At 38.8% G+C, this 16,345-nt stretch overlaps 1 protein-coding gene across 2 annotated transcripts in view; it reads right to left on the reverse strand.

The window, feature by feature from the left end:
- LOC138851063 (TELO2-interacting protein 1 homolog) overlaps positions 1 to 16,345 on the reverse strand; it is a 100,483-nt gene that overhangs the window by 61,648 nt on the left and 22,490 nt on the right. For both annotated transcript variants that reach the window (XM_070103245.1, XM_070103244.1), the window contains exon 4: positions 197 to 371. In XM_070103245.1, the coding sequence (XP_069959346.1) occupies positions 197 to 371 (175 nt within the window). The remainder of the gene's footprint in view (positions 1 to 196; positions 372 to 16,345) is intronic.

A 16,345-nucleotide genomic window follows, 5' to 3' on the forward strand; every position in this document is an offset into this window, starting at 1 on the left:
TTGCAAATGCAATTGAAATAATGCATCCAGAAATAAATAGCATGTATAATGATGGTCTTTTCACATGCTCTTCAATTCCAGATGTACTTTTTCACAGACACAAAAAAAATCACTCTATGAAGAGAAGCATTATAAGAAAGTTCACTGTACATCATTAATGCAAAACTCTTACTGAGGTAACAAATACAGTACTTACTGCTGTAACCTTGTGACCTTGCTTTTCATCAGCAGTGGCAACTCTAGTTAAAGCCATGAGAATGCCAGGTAGGAAATTAGCATATGTAGTGCTCAAGACATCCTGCTGTTGCTTGGGGAGTGACTCGAAGGATTTCTTCTGACCCAGGGATAACAGAGTTTCTATAGCTTGTAATCTGGTACAATAAAGACAAATGAAAACATTTCAAGAGCGATTAAGTGCTTACTTTTTATAATTAGTAGAAGCATACCTTACTAATACAGCAGTTAGGTTCCAGACAACAGCCGTAGAGTGAATATCATCTTAGAAGCATATCACAGCCCTTTTCTCACTTGCCAATGCATATAAAACATTATGTTATAAAATGTTAATTTCAACATGTTTCGGTGGGGAGAAATAAATGGGATTAAATCTGGAGTATCTGAGAGAATTAGAACTAAGGAAGGGGTAGGAATAATGTTGAAGGATCAGTTATGGAAGGAGAAAAGAGAATATGAATGTGTAAATTCAAGGATTATGTGGATTAAAGTAAAGGTTGGATGCGAAAAGTGGGTCATAATAAGCGTGTATGCACCTGGAGAAGAAAGGAATGTAGAGGAGAGAGAGAGATTTTTGGAGATGTTAAGTGAATGTATAGGAACCTTTGAACCAAGTGAGAGAGTAATTGTGGTAGGGGACTTGAATGCTAAAGTAGGAGAAACTTTTAGAGAGGGTGTGGTAGGTAAGTTTGGGGTACCAGGTGTAAATGATAATGGGAGCCCTTTGATTGAACTTTGCATAGAAAGGGGTTTAGTTATAGGCAATACATATTTTAAGAAAAAGAGGATAAATAAGTATACAAGATATGATGTAGGGCGAAATGACAGTACGTAGTTTCTTGGATTAAGTATTGGTAAGATAAGATAAGATAAGATAAGATTTTGTTCGGATTTTTAACCCCGGAGGGTTAGCCACCCAGGATAACCCAAGAAAGTCAGTGCGTCATCGAGGACTGTCTAACTTATTTCCATTGGGGTCCTTAATCTTGTCCCCCAGGATGCGACCCACACCAGTCGACTAACACCCAGGTACCTATTTGCTGCTAGGTGAACAGGACAATAGGTGTAAGGAAACGTGTCGGAATTTCCACCCGCCGGGAATCGAACCCGGGCCCTCCGTGTGTGAAGCGGGAGCTTTAGCCACCAGACCACCGGGTTGAGTAGACTTCAGGATGTACATGTTTATAGAGGGGCCACAGATATATCAGATCACTTTCTAGTTGTAGCTACACTGAGAGTAAAAGGTAGATGGGATACAAGGAGAATAGAAGCATCAGGTAAGAGAGAGGTGAAGGTTTATGAACTAAAAGAGGAGGCAGTTAGGGTAAGATATAAACAACTATTGGAGGATAGATGGGCTAATGAGAGCACAGGCAATGGGGTCGAAGAGGTATGGGGTAGGTTTAAAAATGTAGTATTAAAGTGTTCAGCAGAAATTTGTGGTTACAGGAAAGTGGGTGCGGGAGGCAAGAGGAGCAATTGGTGGAATGATGATGTAAAGAGAGTAGTAAGGGAGAAAAAGTTAGCATATGAGAAGTTTTTACAAAGTAGAAGTGATGCAAGAAGGGAAGAGTATATGGAGAAAAAAAGAGAGGTTAAGAGAGCGGTAAAGCAATGTAAAAAGAGAGCAAATGAGAGAGTGGGTGAGATGTTATCAACAAATTTTGTTGAAAATAAGAAAGTTTTGGAGTGAGATTAACAAGTTAAGGTAGCCTAGAGAACAAATGGATTTGTCAGTTAAAAATAGGAGAGGAGAGTTATTAAATGGAGAGTTAGAGGTATTGGGAAGATGGAGGGAATATTTTGAGGAATTGTTGAATGTTGATGAAGATAGGGAAGCTGTGATTTCATGTATAGGGCAAGGAGGAATAACACCTTGTAGGAGTGAGGAAGAGCCAGTTGTGAGTGTGGGGGAAGTTCGTGAGACAGTAGGTAAAATGAAAGAGGGTAAGGCAGCTGGGATTGATGGGATAAAGATAGAAATGTTAAAAGCAGGTGGGGATATAGTTTTGGAGTGGTTGGTGCTATTATTTAATAAATGTATGGAAGAGGGTAAGGTACCTAGGGATTGGCAGAGAGTATGCATAGTTCCTTTGTATAAAGGCAAAGGGGACAAAAGAGAGTGCAAAAATTATAGGGGGATAAGTCTGTATGCACCTGGAGAAGAGAGGATTTTGGGAAATGTTAAGTGAATGTATAGGAGCCTTTGAACCAAGTGAGAGAGTAATTGTGGTAGGGGACCTGAATGCTAAAGTAGGAGAAACTTTTAGAGAGGGTGTGGTAGGTAAGTTTGGGGTGCCAGGTGTAAATGATAATGGGAGCCCTTTGATTGAACTTTGTATAGAAAGGGGTTTAGTTATAGGTAATACATATTTTAAGAAAAAGAGGATAAATAAGTATACAAGATACGATGTAGGGCGAAATGACAGTAGTTTGTTGGATTATGTATTGGTAGATAAAAGACTGTTGAGTAGACTTCAGGATGTACATGTTTATAGAGGGGCCACAGATATATCAGATCACTTTCTAGTTGTAGCTACACTGAGAGTAAAAGGTAGATGGGATACAAGGAGAATAGAAGCATCAGGGAAGAGAGAGGTGAAGGTTTATAAACTAAAAGAGGAGGCAGTTAGGGTAAGATATAAACAGCTATTGGAGGATAGATGGGCTAATGAGAGCATAGGCAATGGGGTTGAAGAGGTATGGGGTAGGTTTAAAAATGTAGTGTTAGAGTGTTCAGCAGAAGTTTGTGGTTACAGGAAAGTGGGTGCGGGAGGGAAGAGGAGCGATTGGTGGAATGATGATGTAAAGAGAGTAGTAAGGGAGAAAAAGTTAGCATATGAGAAGTTTTTACAAAGTAGAAGTGATGCAAGGAGGGAAGAGTATATGGAGAAAAAGAGAGAGGTTAAGAGAGTGGTGAAGCAATGTAAAAAGAGAGCAAATGAGAGAGTGGGTGAGATGTTATCAACAAATTTTGTTGAAAATAAGAAAAAGTTTTGGAGTGAGATTAACAAGTTAAGAAAGCCTAGAGAACAAATGGATTTGTCAGTTAAAAATAGGAGAGGAGAGTTATTAAATGGAGAGTTAGAGGTATTGGGAAGATGGAGGGAATATTTTGAGGAATTGTTAAATGTTGATGAAGATAGGGAAGCTGTGATTTCGTGTATAGGGCAAGGAGGAATAACATCTTGTAGGAGTGAGGAAGAGCCAGTTGTGAGTGTGGGGGAAGTTCGTGAGGCAGTAGGTAAAATGAAAGGGGGTAAGGCAGCCGGGATTGATGGGATAAAGATAGAAATGTTAAAAGCAGGTGGGGATATAGTTTTGGAGTGGTTGGTGCAATTATTTAATAAATGTATGGAAGAGGGTAAGGTACCTAGGGATTGGCAGAGAGCATGCATAGTTCCTTTGTATAAAGGCAAAGGGGATAAAAGAGAGTGCAAAAATTATAGGGGGATAAGTCTGCTGAGTATACCTGGTAAAGTGTATGGTAGAGTTATTATTGAAAGAATTAAGAGTAAGACGGAGAATAGGATAGCAGATGAACAAGGAGGCTTTAGGAAAGGTAGGGGGTGTGTGGACCAGGTGTTTACAGTGAAACATATAAGTGAACAGTATTTAGATAAGGCTAAAGAGGTCTTTGTGGCATTTATGGATTTGGAAAAGGCGTATGACAGGGTGGATAGGGGGGCAATGTGGCAGATGTTGCAAGTGTATGGTGTAGGAGGTAGGTTACTGAAAGCAGTGAAGAGTTTTTACGAGGATAGTGAGGCTCAAGTTAGAGTATGTAGGAAAGAGGGAAATTATTTCCCAGTAAAAGTAGGCCTTAGACAAGGATGTGTGATGTCACCGTGGTTGTTTAATATATTTATAGATGGGGTTGTAAGAGAAGTAAATGCGAGGGTCTTGACAAGAGGCGTGGAGTTAAAAGATAAAGAATCACACACAAAGTGGGAGTTGTCACAGCTGCTCTTTGCTGATGACACTGTGCTCTTGGGAGATTCTGAAGAGAAGTTGCAGAGATTGGTGGATGAATTTGGTAGGGTGTGCAAAAGAAGAAAATTAAAGGTGAATACAGGAAAGAGTAAGGTTATGAGGATAACAAAAAGATTAGGTGATGAAAGATTGAATATCAGATTGGAGGGAGAGAGTATGGAGGAGGTGAATGTATTCAGATATTTGGGAGTGGACGTGTCAGCGGATGGGTCTATGAAAGATGAGGTGAATCATAGAATTGATGAGGGAAAAAGAGTGAGTGGTGCACTTAGGAGTCTGTGGAGACAAAGAACTTTGTCCTTGGAGGCAAAGAGGGGAATGTATGAGAGTATAGTTTTACCAACGCTCTTATATGGGTGTGAAGCATGGGTGATGAATGTTGCAGCGAGGAGAAGGCTGGAGGCAGTGGAGATGTCATGTCTGAGGGCAATGTGTGGTGTGAATATAATGCAGAGAATTCGTAGTTTGGAAGTTAGGAGGAGGTGCGGGATTACCAAAACTGTTGTCCAGAGGGCTGAGGAAGGGTTGTTGAGGTGGTTCGGACATGTAGAGAGAATGGAGCGAAACAGAATGACTTCAAGAGTGTATCAGTCTGTAGTGGAAGGAAGGCGGGGTAGGGGTCGGCCTAGGAAAGGTTGGAGAGAGGGGGTAAAGGAGGTTTTGTGTGCGAGGGGCTCGGACTTCCAGCAGGTATGCATGAGCATGTTTGATAGGAGTGAATGGAGACAAATGGTTTTTAATACTTGACGTGCTGTTGGAGTGTGAGCAAAGTAACATTTATGAAGGGGTTCAGGGAAACCGGCAGGCCGGACTTGAATCCTGGAGATGGGAAGTACAGTGCCTGCACTCTGAAGGAGGGGTGTTAATGTTGCAGTTTAAAAACTGTAGTGTAAAGCACCCTTCTGGCAAGACAGTGATGGAGTGAATGATGGTGAAAGTTTTTCTTTTTCGGGCCACCCTGCCTTGGTGGGAATCGGCCAGTGTGATAATAATGATAATAATAAAAAAGTCTGTTGAGTATACCTGGTAAAGTGTATGGTAGAGTTATTATTGAAAGAATTAAGAGTAAGACAGAGAATAGGATAGCAGATGAACAAGGAGGCTTTAGGAAAGGTAGGGGGTGTGTGGACCAGGTGTTTACAGTGAAACATAAAAGTGAACAGTATTTAGATAAGGCTAAAGAGGTTTTTGTGGCATTTATGGATTTGGAAAAGGCGTATGACAGGGTGGATAGGGGGCAATGTGGCAGATGTTGCAGATGTATGGTATAGGAGGTAGGTTACTGAAAGCAGTGAAGAGTTTTCACGAGGATAGTGAGGCTCAAGTTAGGGTATGTAAGAAAGAGGGAGATTATTTCCCAGTAAAAGTAGGCCTAAGACAAGGATGTGTGATGTCACCGTGGTTGTTCAATATATTTATAGATGGGGTTGTAAGAGAAGTAAATGCGAGGGTCTTGGCAAGATGTGCGGAGTTAAAAGATAAAGAATCACACAAAGTGAGAGTGTCACAGTTGCTCTTTGCTGATGACACTGTGCTCTTGGGTGATTCTGAAGAGAAGTTGCAGAGGTTGGTGGATGAATTTGGTAGGGTAAGTAAAAGAAGAAAATTAAAAGTGAATACAGGAAAGAGTAAGGTTATGAGGATAACAAAAAGATTAGGTGATGAAAGATTGGATATCAGATTGGAGGGAGAGAGTATGGAGGAGGTGAATGTATTCAGATATTTGGGAGTGGACATGTCAGCGGATGGGTCTATGAAAGATGAGGTGAATCATAGAATTTTTGAGGGGAAAAGGGTGAGCAGTGCACTTAGGAGTCTGTGGAGGCAAAGAACCTTGTCCTTGGAAGCAAAGAGGGGAATGTATGAGAGTATAGTTTTACCAATGCTCCTGTATGGGTGTGAAGCATGGGTGATGAATGTTGCAGCGAGGAGAAGGCTGAAGGCAGTAGAGATGTCATGTCTGAGGGCAATGTGTGGTGTGAATATAATGCAGAGAATTCGTAGTTTGGAAGTTAGGAGGAGGTGCGGGATTGCCAAAACTGTTGTCCAGAGGGCTGAGGAAGGGTTGTTGAGGTGGTTCGGACATGTAGAGAGAATGGAGCAAAACAGAATGACTTCAAGAGTGTATCAGTCTGTAGTGGAAGGAAGGCGGGGTAGGGATTGGCCTAGGAAAGGTTGGAGGGAGGGGGTAAAGGAGGTTTTGTGTGCGAGGGGCTTGGACTTCCAGCGGGCATGCGTAAGCGTGTTTGATAGGAGTGAATGGAGACAAATGGTTTTTAATACTTGACATGCTGTTGGAGTGTGAGCAAAGTAACATTTATGAAGGGATTCAGGGAAACCGGCAGGCCGGACTTGAATCCTGGAGATGGGAAGTACAGTGTCTGCACTCTGAAGGAGGGGGTTTAATGTTGCAGTTTAAAAACAGTAGTGTAAAGCACCCTTCTGGCAAGACAGTGATGGAGTGAATGATGGTGAAAAGTTTTTCTTTTTTGGGCCACCCTGCCTTGGTGGAAATCAGCCAGTGTGTTAATAAAAAATAATAATTCAACATACTCTGTTAAAACTTGTATAGTGTATCCACTGTACTCTGGAACTCACTTTAGAACCCTTTGCTAATACAACGCTTTTCAATTATATTCGTGTTTATTATTTTCAGCACTTGCCTTGCTCTTAAGATGGTTTTTGGCAATTTTCAAGTTTTTTTATTTATTATTTTTACTTTTGCATTATTTTTAGGCCTACTTCTATTGTGCACTTAATAAATGACAGTACATATTTAGCCACAGTATATTTCAGCCACAGTAAACTGTGAATAACTGAAACTGCAGATACCAAATCAGTGAATCAGGGGTTCTACTGTATATGCTATTCAATTTTCAATGCACTTTTTCAACTACATTTATAAGAAAATGCATTGTATAGAAAATCTTTATAAAAGAGCTGACTTCATATACATATACGTATATATAATACATATACAGCCTCTCCTCACTTAGCAACGTACTTGTTTACTGATGACTTGAACTTACGATAGGCTCTCTGACCAGTTTGCATACCTACATAATGCATATTAGAGCTGATTTCCTCTATTATGTTCATTACATTATACAGTGCACTACTGTATAAACACTTAAAAATATACTAAAAATGTTATAAATGGTGCAGAGGTGACACTAAAACAATATCAAAGAAGGTTGACACAAACTCACTACCATTATAGTATGCTCCTTGCTTACCAATGAATTTGTTTACCGACGTGGTCTTAGGAACGGAACTCCATCATTAAGTGAGGAGAGGCTGTATATATAATACAGGTCTCCCTCAACATTCACATTTTCAACTTTCGCGGGCTTCACACATTCGTGAATTCCCAACCGCCAAATCATATTTAAGTTTCCCGCCACCTGTGAGTCCCTACTACCCTCCCTTCGACCCCACAACTGGCAGCCATCCCTCCCACCACTCAGTGTGGTGAGTGTTTTGTTTGTTCATTATTTGCTATTAAACTACAGTATAAATAATGTCAACCCATTCATGACTGAATATTGGAATGGCTATTCAGACAGGTATTGGACGGTGACATCATATGTTTACTCTTGAACACAGCAAAGAATCAAACATTTCTGTTTCTGCTAATAATAATAATAATAACAATAATAATAATAATAATACGATAAAACTGAAGGAAATTGTACAAAAATACGAGGGTTGAAGTAGTGGTGGAAGAAGTGGTTGAAGCATCGTCAGTCAGTGTGACTTTGTTGACGCTGGAGTGAGCATTAGCCTTCCAAACATTTCACAATAATTCTTTGTATTTGGTGCTTGTAGACTGAGTGCGACTGGAGTGGTATAGGCAGCGGTTGAGGCAGTGGTTGAGGCAGCAATTGAGGCAGCAATTGAGGCAGCAGTTGAGGCAGCAGTTGAGGCAGCAGTTGAGGCAGCAGTTGAGGCAGCAGTTGAGGCAGCAGTTGAGGCAGCGGTTGAGGCAGCGGTTGAGGCAGTGGTATTTAATAAGATATATGTTATTAATAATAATAATACATATTATTAATAACATTATTATTATTATTATTATTCTTTCTTTCTTTCAACACACCGGCCGTATCCCACCGAGGCAGGGTGGCCCAAAAGGAAAAACGAAAGTTTCTCCTTTTACATTTAGTAATATATACAGGAGAAGAGGTTACTAGCCCCTTGCTCCCGGCATTTTAGTCGCCTCTTACAACACGCATGGCTTACGGAGGAAGAATTCTGTTCCACTTCCCCATGGAGATAAGAGGAAATAAACAAGAATAAGAACTAGAAAGAAAATAGAAGAAAACCCAGAGGGGTGTGTATATATGTGCTTGTACATGTATGTGTAGTGTGACCTAAGTGTAAGTAGAAGTAGCAAGACGTACCTGAAATCTTGCATGTTCATGAGACAGAAAAAAGGACACCAGCAATCCTACCATCATGTAAAACAATTACAGGCTTTCGTTTTACACTCACTTGGCAGGACAGTAGTACCTCCCTGGGCGGTTGCTGTCTACCAACCTACTACCTATATTATTATTATTATTATTATTATTATTATTATTATTATTATTATTATTATTATTATTACTATTAATAACATGTTATTAAAAACCACTACCTCAACCAATGCCTCTACCACTCCAGTCGCACTCAATCTACAAGCACCAAACAATGAATTATTGTAAAAAGTTTTGAAGTGTGTGGAGACTAATGCTCACTCCAGCATAAACAAAGCCACACTGACTGACGATGCTTCAACCCTGGTATTTTTGTACTATTTCCTTCCTCAATTCTGTCGTATTAATAATAATAATACGATAGAATTGAAGAAGGAAATTGTACAAATATACGAGGGTTGAAGCAGTGGTGGAGGAAGGGGTTGAGGCATCATCAGTGTGGCTTTGTTTATGCTGGAGTGGGCATTAGTCGCCGTGCTCTTCCATACATTTCACAATAATTCATTGTGTTTGGTGCTTGTAGATTGAGTGCGACTGCCACATAATTAACCATAGGCCCAAAGAAACTTGCTAGTGCCAGCCCTTTGGTAAAGAAATTGAGAAACACGATAGAATTGAGAAAGAAATTGTACCAAAATACGAGCAGTGCGCTGCACTGGTTGAGGCACTGGTGGAGGCAGTGATAATTAATAACATACATGTTATTAAACCATAACATGTATGTATTTAGTACAATATTTTATGACATTTTCATATATTTATGACTGTTCATGGTTCAACAAGTTAAGGAAGCAGTATTGTATTATATTTCCCTACAATATATTGGGGCACCAAACATTCGCGATTTTTCAACATTCATGAGGCTCTTGATCCCCTAACCCTCACGAATGTTGAGGGAGACCTGTACTAATTTTTTTTTATCAAACCATCGAGGCAGGGTGGCCTAAAAAGAAAAACAAAAGTTTCTCTTTTTAACTTTAGTAATGTATACAGGAGACAGGGTTACTAGCCCCTTGCTCCTGGCATTTTAGTTGCCTCTTACAACACACATGACTTACAGAGGAAGAATTCTGTTCCACTTTCCCATGGAGATAAGAGGAAATAAACAAGAACAAGTAAGAAAATAGAAGAAAACCCAGAGGGGTGTGTATATATGCTTGCATATACAAGTGGAGTGTGACCTAAGTGTAAGTAGAAGTAGCAAAGATGTATCTGAAATCTTGTATGTTTATGAGACAGAAAAAAGACACCAGCAATCCTACCATCGTGTAAAACAATTACAGGCTTCTGTTTTACACTCACTTAGCAGGACGGTAGTACCTCCCTGGGCGGTGTACTATAAATATCACCAGCATATATGTTCATGCTTAGAGTCAAAAACCATTAGTTGATTGTGTTTTTTAATAAAAATAAAACTTTTTATTGCCAACAAAAGCATTTATGATAAAAATTTACATATACTGTAGTGTATGTCAGTTTCAAATTATTATTATTATGATTATTATTATTATTATTATTATTATTATTATTATTATTATTATTTTCATTATTGTTTTCATTATTATTATTATTATTATTATTATTATTATTATTATTATTATTATTATTATTATTATTATTATTCATCTTCTTTATACTGATCTGATGATATGACCTCAATATGATTCAGAAAGAACTAAAATTTGCTTGAAAAAATTTTATGTAGACCTTCATTGTTGAGGAAGGAATTAAGGTTTTTATAATTTATAGACCTAAAAAGAATAACAATGAACAATACCATGAGTTGAACAATACAAAAACAATCCACACATAAGAGAATGAAACTTATGACGACATTTTGGTCCAACGTGGACTAGCTGATGGTCCAAGTTGGACCCAAACATCGTTTCATTCTCCTATGTGCAGGTTATTTGTGTATAATTTATTGACTTATTTCACTGAAAATTTCATAATTTAACAGTGGCATGTGATGCAAGAATACAAGTAAAAATACAGTGCCATGTGATACAAGAATACAAGTAAAAATACAGTGCCATGTCATGCAAGAATACAAGTAAAAATACAGTGCCATGTCATGCAAGAATACAAGTAAAAATACAGTGCCATGTGATACAAGAATACAAGTAAAAATACAGTGCCATGTCATGCAAGAATACAAGTAAAAATACAGTGCCATGTCATGCAAGAATACAAGTAAAAATACAGTGCCATGTGATACAAGAATACAAGTAAAAATACAGTGCCATGTCATGCAAGAATACAAGTAAAAATACAGTGCCATGTCATGCAAGAATACAAGTAAAAATACAGTGCCATGTCATGCAAGAATACAAGTAAAAATACAGTGCCATGTCATGCAAGAATACAAGCTATAATTATAATCAAGGAGTAGTGTGGCAGAAAAGAGTAAGCACTAAATTCACACAATGAAGAAAAACATAGGTGAGGAAGAGATCTGAGCAATGAATCTTAAGTTACCATAACCTACAGATGCACAAGACAATACAGTATGACCCTCATTTCCACAGTTTCAGTTATCTACAGTTTACCATGGCCTGAAAATAATCTCTAATTTTGCTTAATAATGGCCTCAAAGTGCACAACTAGTGATGGTGAAAGTTTTTCAAAACCTAAGAGAAGCTGTGATGTGCTTCCCATCTGTGAAAAAGTGATACTTCTCCACTTATTGTGTGTAATTTATCAATTAAACTTTGTTAAATTAGACACATGTGCAACTCTTGGGTATCTTTATTGAGGAAACGTTTTGCCACACAGTGGCTTCATCAGTCCATACAAAGGATAAACTTGAAGAACAGGAGGAGAATGAGGTAATCAGTCCCTCAACCTTGAGTCAATGTGGTCAGTCCATCAATCTTGAATAGAATACGGCATATGAGCAGAGAAGCAGCTTATAAACCGTATGGCAGGAGAGGTGCAGCAGTTGTAGGTGGTGTCACATTTGTTCAATGTGGAAGTAGGTCGTGCCCAAGGGTTAGGCAAGCGAAGAATTCCCAAGTATTAAGATCCCAAGAAGTTGCAGTGTCTGACAGGTTTGTAGATGAATGGTTCAAAGAACCGACAAGTTGTTAAATTAGACACATGTGCAACTCTTGGGTATCTTTATTGAGGAAACGTTTCGCCACACAGTGGCTTCATCAGTCCATATAAAGGATAAACTTGTGTCTAATTTAACAACCTGTCGGTTCTTTGAACCATTCATCTACAATCATACAAAATACAACCATCTACAAAATAACATAGACACAAGCACAAGGAAATCTGCAGCATAAATTCAATATTTAAATATTGTTAGGCACAAAAAAGTCACTAGCATGTGGGGTATGTCAGGCAAAGTAATCCTAATATTTAGAGATTACTTAAGAACTAGACATAGATTATTAAGTAGGAGTTAATAAATGTACAACAAAGAGAGGTAGCTAAACGAACAAGAGAACAATTTTAAAAGTATGCATTAATACTTCACTGATTCAGTGATCTTCAGTTAAGTAAGATTTCTTAAGTAGTTAACAACTACTGTATTCACAATAATAAAAGGTAGTGAATGCATGACAGGCACAATTTTAACCCTTTCACTGTCGGTCCCATAATATTACGGCTTGCAAGCCAGTGTCAGTTCAGTAATAGTACGCCAAAATTCTAGCAGCTTCCAATATTGCGGGAGAAAGCTGATAGGCCTACATATGAGAGAATGGGTCTTAGTGGTCAGTGTGCACAGTATAAAAAAATCCTGCAGCGTGCAGTGCATAACGAGAAAAAAAAACTGACCACGTTTGTCGTTGAAAACAGCAACTTTGCAGTGAACAGTGGACCCCCGCTTAACGATCACCTCCAAATGTGACCAATTATGTAAGTGTATTTATGTAAGTGAGTTTGTACGTGTATGTTTGGGGGTCTGAAATGGACTAACGTACTTCACAATATTCTTTATGGGAAAAAATTCGGTCAGTACTGGCACCTGAACATACTTCTGGAATGAAAAAATATCGTTAACCGGGGGTCCACTGTATTCTTGTATGGTATTTATGGTTGTATTCTCATTTTCTTGGTCTCATTTGATAGAAGGGAAGATATATTACAGAACTAGAGATGATCTTGAATGGTTTATGGACTAAAAGTACCTTGAAATTGAGCTCAAAGTAGCAGAAATGTTCGATTTTTGCCGATGTTCAAGAGTAAACAAATCACGTCACACATCCAATATACATCAACTGGTGGGTCTAATAAGCTTTCACAAATGCGCTGATATTATTTATACCATTTTTACAATAATACAGTAGTCTGCATAACAGTAAGTCTTCTGTTTTTTGTGTGAATAAAAAATCAAAATGGACAGCAAGTGTAATATAAGAGGGGCCTGGAGACGTGACTAATGAACAGAGAAAATGTTATTTTAGTGCTAGGAATGTTTGCATTGTTAATTCTGGACCCTATTTTGAAATTGGCCTTCCTTGAATTGTGAATGAAATTGGTCAAAATTACCAATTTCTGATCACTTTATTGGATAGTTGAAATTAGTAAATGGGCGGTTTCTTGTACTCAATCAATAGAACGAAAGGAGTTCTAGTAAAATAGCTGAGTTTGGTTGACTGGAACAATGCAATTGGCCTAAAATAGAGCCGAAAGTGGGCAAAATCACCAATGTGTAAATATCGCCGAGACCACTAATTTCACGAGAGCACAAATCCATAAGTTTTCCATCATATTTCGTACTTTTGGTGTCATTACCATCAGGAAAAGATTCTCTATCATGAGTTTTTTTTTTTTTTTTTAAATTCTTCAACACTGAGAGCAAGTTTGTGAGCAGGTGAGATATAAGCGACTATTGGCAGAAAGGTGGGCTAGTGCAAAGATGAGTAGTGGGGGGGTTGAAGAGGGTTGGAATAGTTTTAAAAATGCATATAGTCAGAAGTTTGTGGTTATAGGAGGGTGGGGGCAGGAGGAAAGAGGAGTGATTGAGATCTTATGAGAGGTTTTTACTGGAAGAGCAGAGTATATGGAGAGTAAAAGTAAAGAGAGTGGTGAGAGAGTGCAAAAGGAGAGCAGATGATAGAGTGGGAGAGGCCAAGAAATGCAAGTTAAGAAAGCTTATGGAAGTTAGAGTAGGGGAGTTAGTAGATGGGGAGATGGAGGTATTGGGAAGATGGCGAGAATATGAGCAGTTAAGGAAGAAACAGAGGCAGTAATTTCATGCACTGAGGGATATACCATCTTTTAGTGAAGAAGAGCAGAATGTAAGTATACGTGAGGCATTACGTATGTTTATGCTTCTAGACTGTTGTATTCTGAGCACCTCTGCAAAAACAGTGATAATGTGCGAGTGTGGTGAAAGTGTTGAATGATGATGAAAGTATTTTCTTTTTGGGGATTTTCTTTCTTTTTTGGGTCACCCTGCCTCGGTGGGAGACGGCCGACTTGTTGAAAAAAAAAAAAAAAAAAAAAAAAAAAAAAATTAATTAGGAAGAAAATAGAAGAAACCCAGAGGGATGTGTAAATATACATGTATGTACATGCATGTGTAATATGACCTAAGTGCAAGCAGAAGTGGCAAGATATACCTGTTATCCTGCATGTTTTTGAGACATGCAGGATAACAGCAATCCTTTCTTCTTCTTCTTTAAACAAACCAGCTGCATCCCACCGAGGCAGGGTGGCCGAAAAAGAAAAACGAAAGTACAGTGGACCCCCGACATTCGATGGCATCGACATTCGATAAATCCGACATTCGATGCATTTTAACGCAAAAATTTCGCCTCGACATTCAATCGAAAAATCACTATTCGATGCGATTCGTACGAGACGTGTCCAGTGTTTACAAGCCAGCCAGTGTGCGCGCATCTAAGGATACATTTGGCACATTCCTATTATCTACATTATCACTGTTTTTGGTGCTTGTTTCTGCAAAATAAGTAACCATGGGCCCCAAGAAAGCTTCTAGTGCCAACCCTTCGAGAAAAAAGGTGCTAATGACTATTGAAATGAAGAAAGAGATAATTGCAAAGTACGAAAGTGGAGTGCGTGTGTCGGAGCTGGCCAGGTTGTATAGTAAACCCCAATCAACCATCTCTACTATAGTGAGCAGGAAAACGGCAATCAAGGAAGCTGTTCTTGCAAAAGGTGCAACTTTGTTTTCGAAACAGAGATATGTAAATGAAAAACAGATAGCAGGAGATCGCATCTCGCAAGTGATCATTTGTGAAAAGGCTAGGCAGTTGCATGATGATTTGGTAAAGAAATTGCCTGCAACTAGTGGTGATGCGAGTGAATTTAAGGCCAGCAAAGGTTGGTTTGAAAGATTTAAGAATCGTAGTGGCATACACAGTGTGGTAAGGCATGGTGAGGCTGCCAGTTCGGACCACAAAGCGGCTGAAAAATATGTGCATGAATTCAAGGAGTATATAGAGGCTGAAGGATTGAAACCTGAATAAGTGTTTAATTGTGACAAAACAGGCCTGTTTCAGAAGAAATCGCCAAGCAGGACCTACATTACATAACACCATCCACACTCTCCCCTCCTCCCATCCCATCAATCATCACCAGATCTTCATTAAAGGTAAGTGTCAATTATTCTATTGTTATTAATCTATTGTTATTGTTATTGTAATTATTCTATTGCATTAAACTTTTTTTCATACTTTTGGGTGTCTTGCACGGATTAATTTGATTTCCATTATTTCTTATGGAGAAAATTAATTCGACTTTCGATATTTTTGGCATTCGATGAGCTCTCAGGAACGGATTAATATCGAATGTCGGGGGTCCACTGTATCTCTTATTAAATTTAGTAATATATGCAGGAAAAGGGGTTACTAACTCCTTGCTCCCAGCATTTTAGTTGTCTCTTAAAACACACATGGCTTACGGAGGAAGCGTTCTGTTCCACTTCCCCATGGAGATAAGCAGAAATAAACAAGAACTAGTAAGAAAAGAGAAAAAACCCATAGGGGTGTGTATATAGCCTCACCTCACTTAGCGACTTACTCATTTACCAATGACTTGGACTTACATCGGGCTCTCTGACCAGTGTGAATACCTAAATAATGTACAGTAATACCCCGGTTTTCGTCCTTACTCCGTTCCAGAAGGTCGGCCAAAGTCCGAAATGGACGAAAACCTCTCATAAGATATAATGTAAATCCAATTAACAAAAAATACATTTTATACAAAATAACTATAGTTTTACATACAGAAAACAATGACAAATAAATAAAAATGACTAATTTTAATGATAAATAAACATTACATACCTTTATTGAATACTCTTGTTGGCATATGGAAGAAGGCAAGGAGGGGAGAGGGAGTTGAGGTTACTGTTTGGAAGGGGAATCCCCCTCCATAAGGACTTGAGGTATCAAAGCCCTATCCAGGGTTACTTCCCTTATTTGTCTTCTACTGGCACTAGGGCCAGCTTGAGAGTCACTGCACCCCTGTCACACAAAAAATCTGTCCAGAGAGACCTGTTTCTGGCATCTCTTTAAGATTTGCCAAAAATGGGACAAGACACTGTCATTGAACATGTTGCAGACACGGCTTGCAACAGTTTTGTTAGGGTGATAATTCTCCGCAAAACTCTACACCTCACTCCACTTCGCACAAATGTCCTTAATCACTGAAGAAGGCACATT

The sequence above is a fragment of the Cherax quadricarinatus genome, chromosome 85 (genome assembly GCF_038502225.1).
Source record: "Cherax quadricarinatus isolate ZL_2023a chromosome 85, ASM3850222v1, whole genome shotgun sequence".
Taxonomy (NCBI): domain Eukaryota; kingdom Metazoa; phylum Arthropoda; class Malacostraca; order Decapoda; family Parastacidae; genus Cherax; species Cherax quadricarinatus.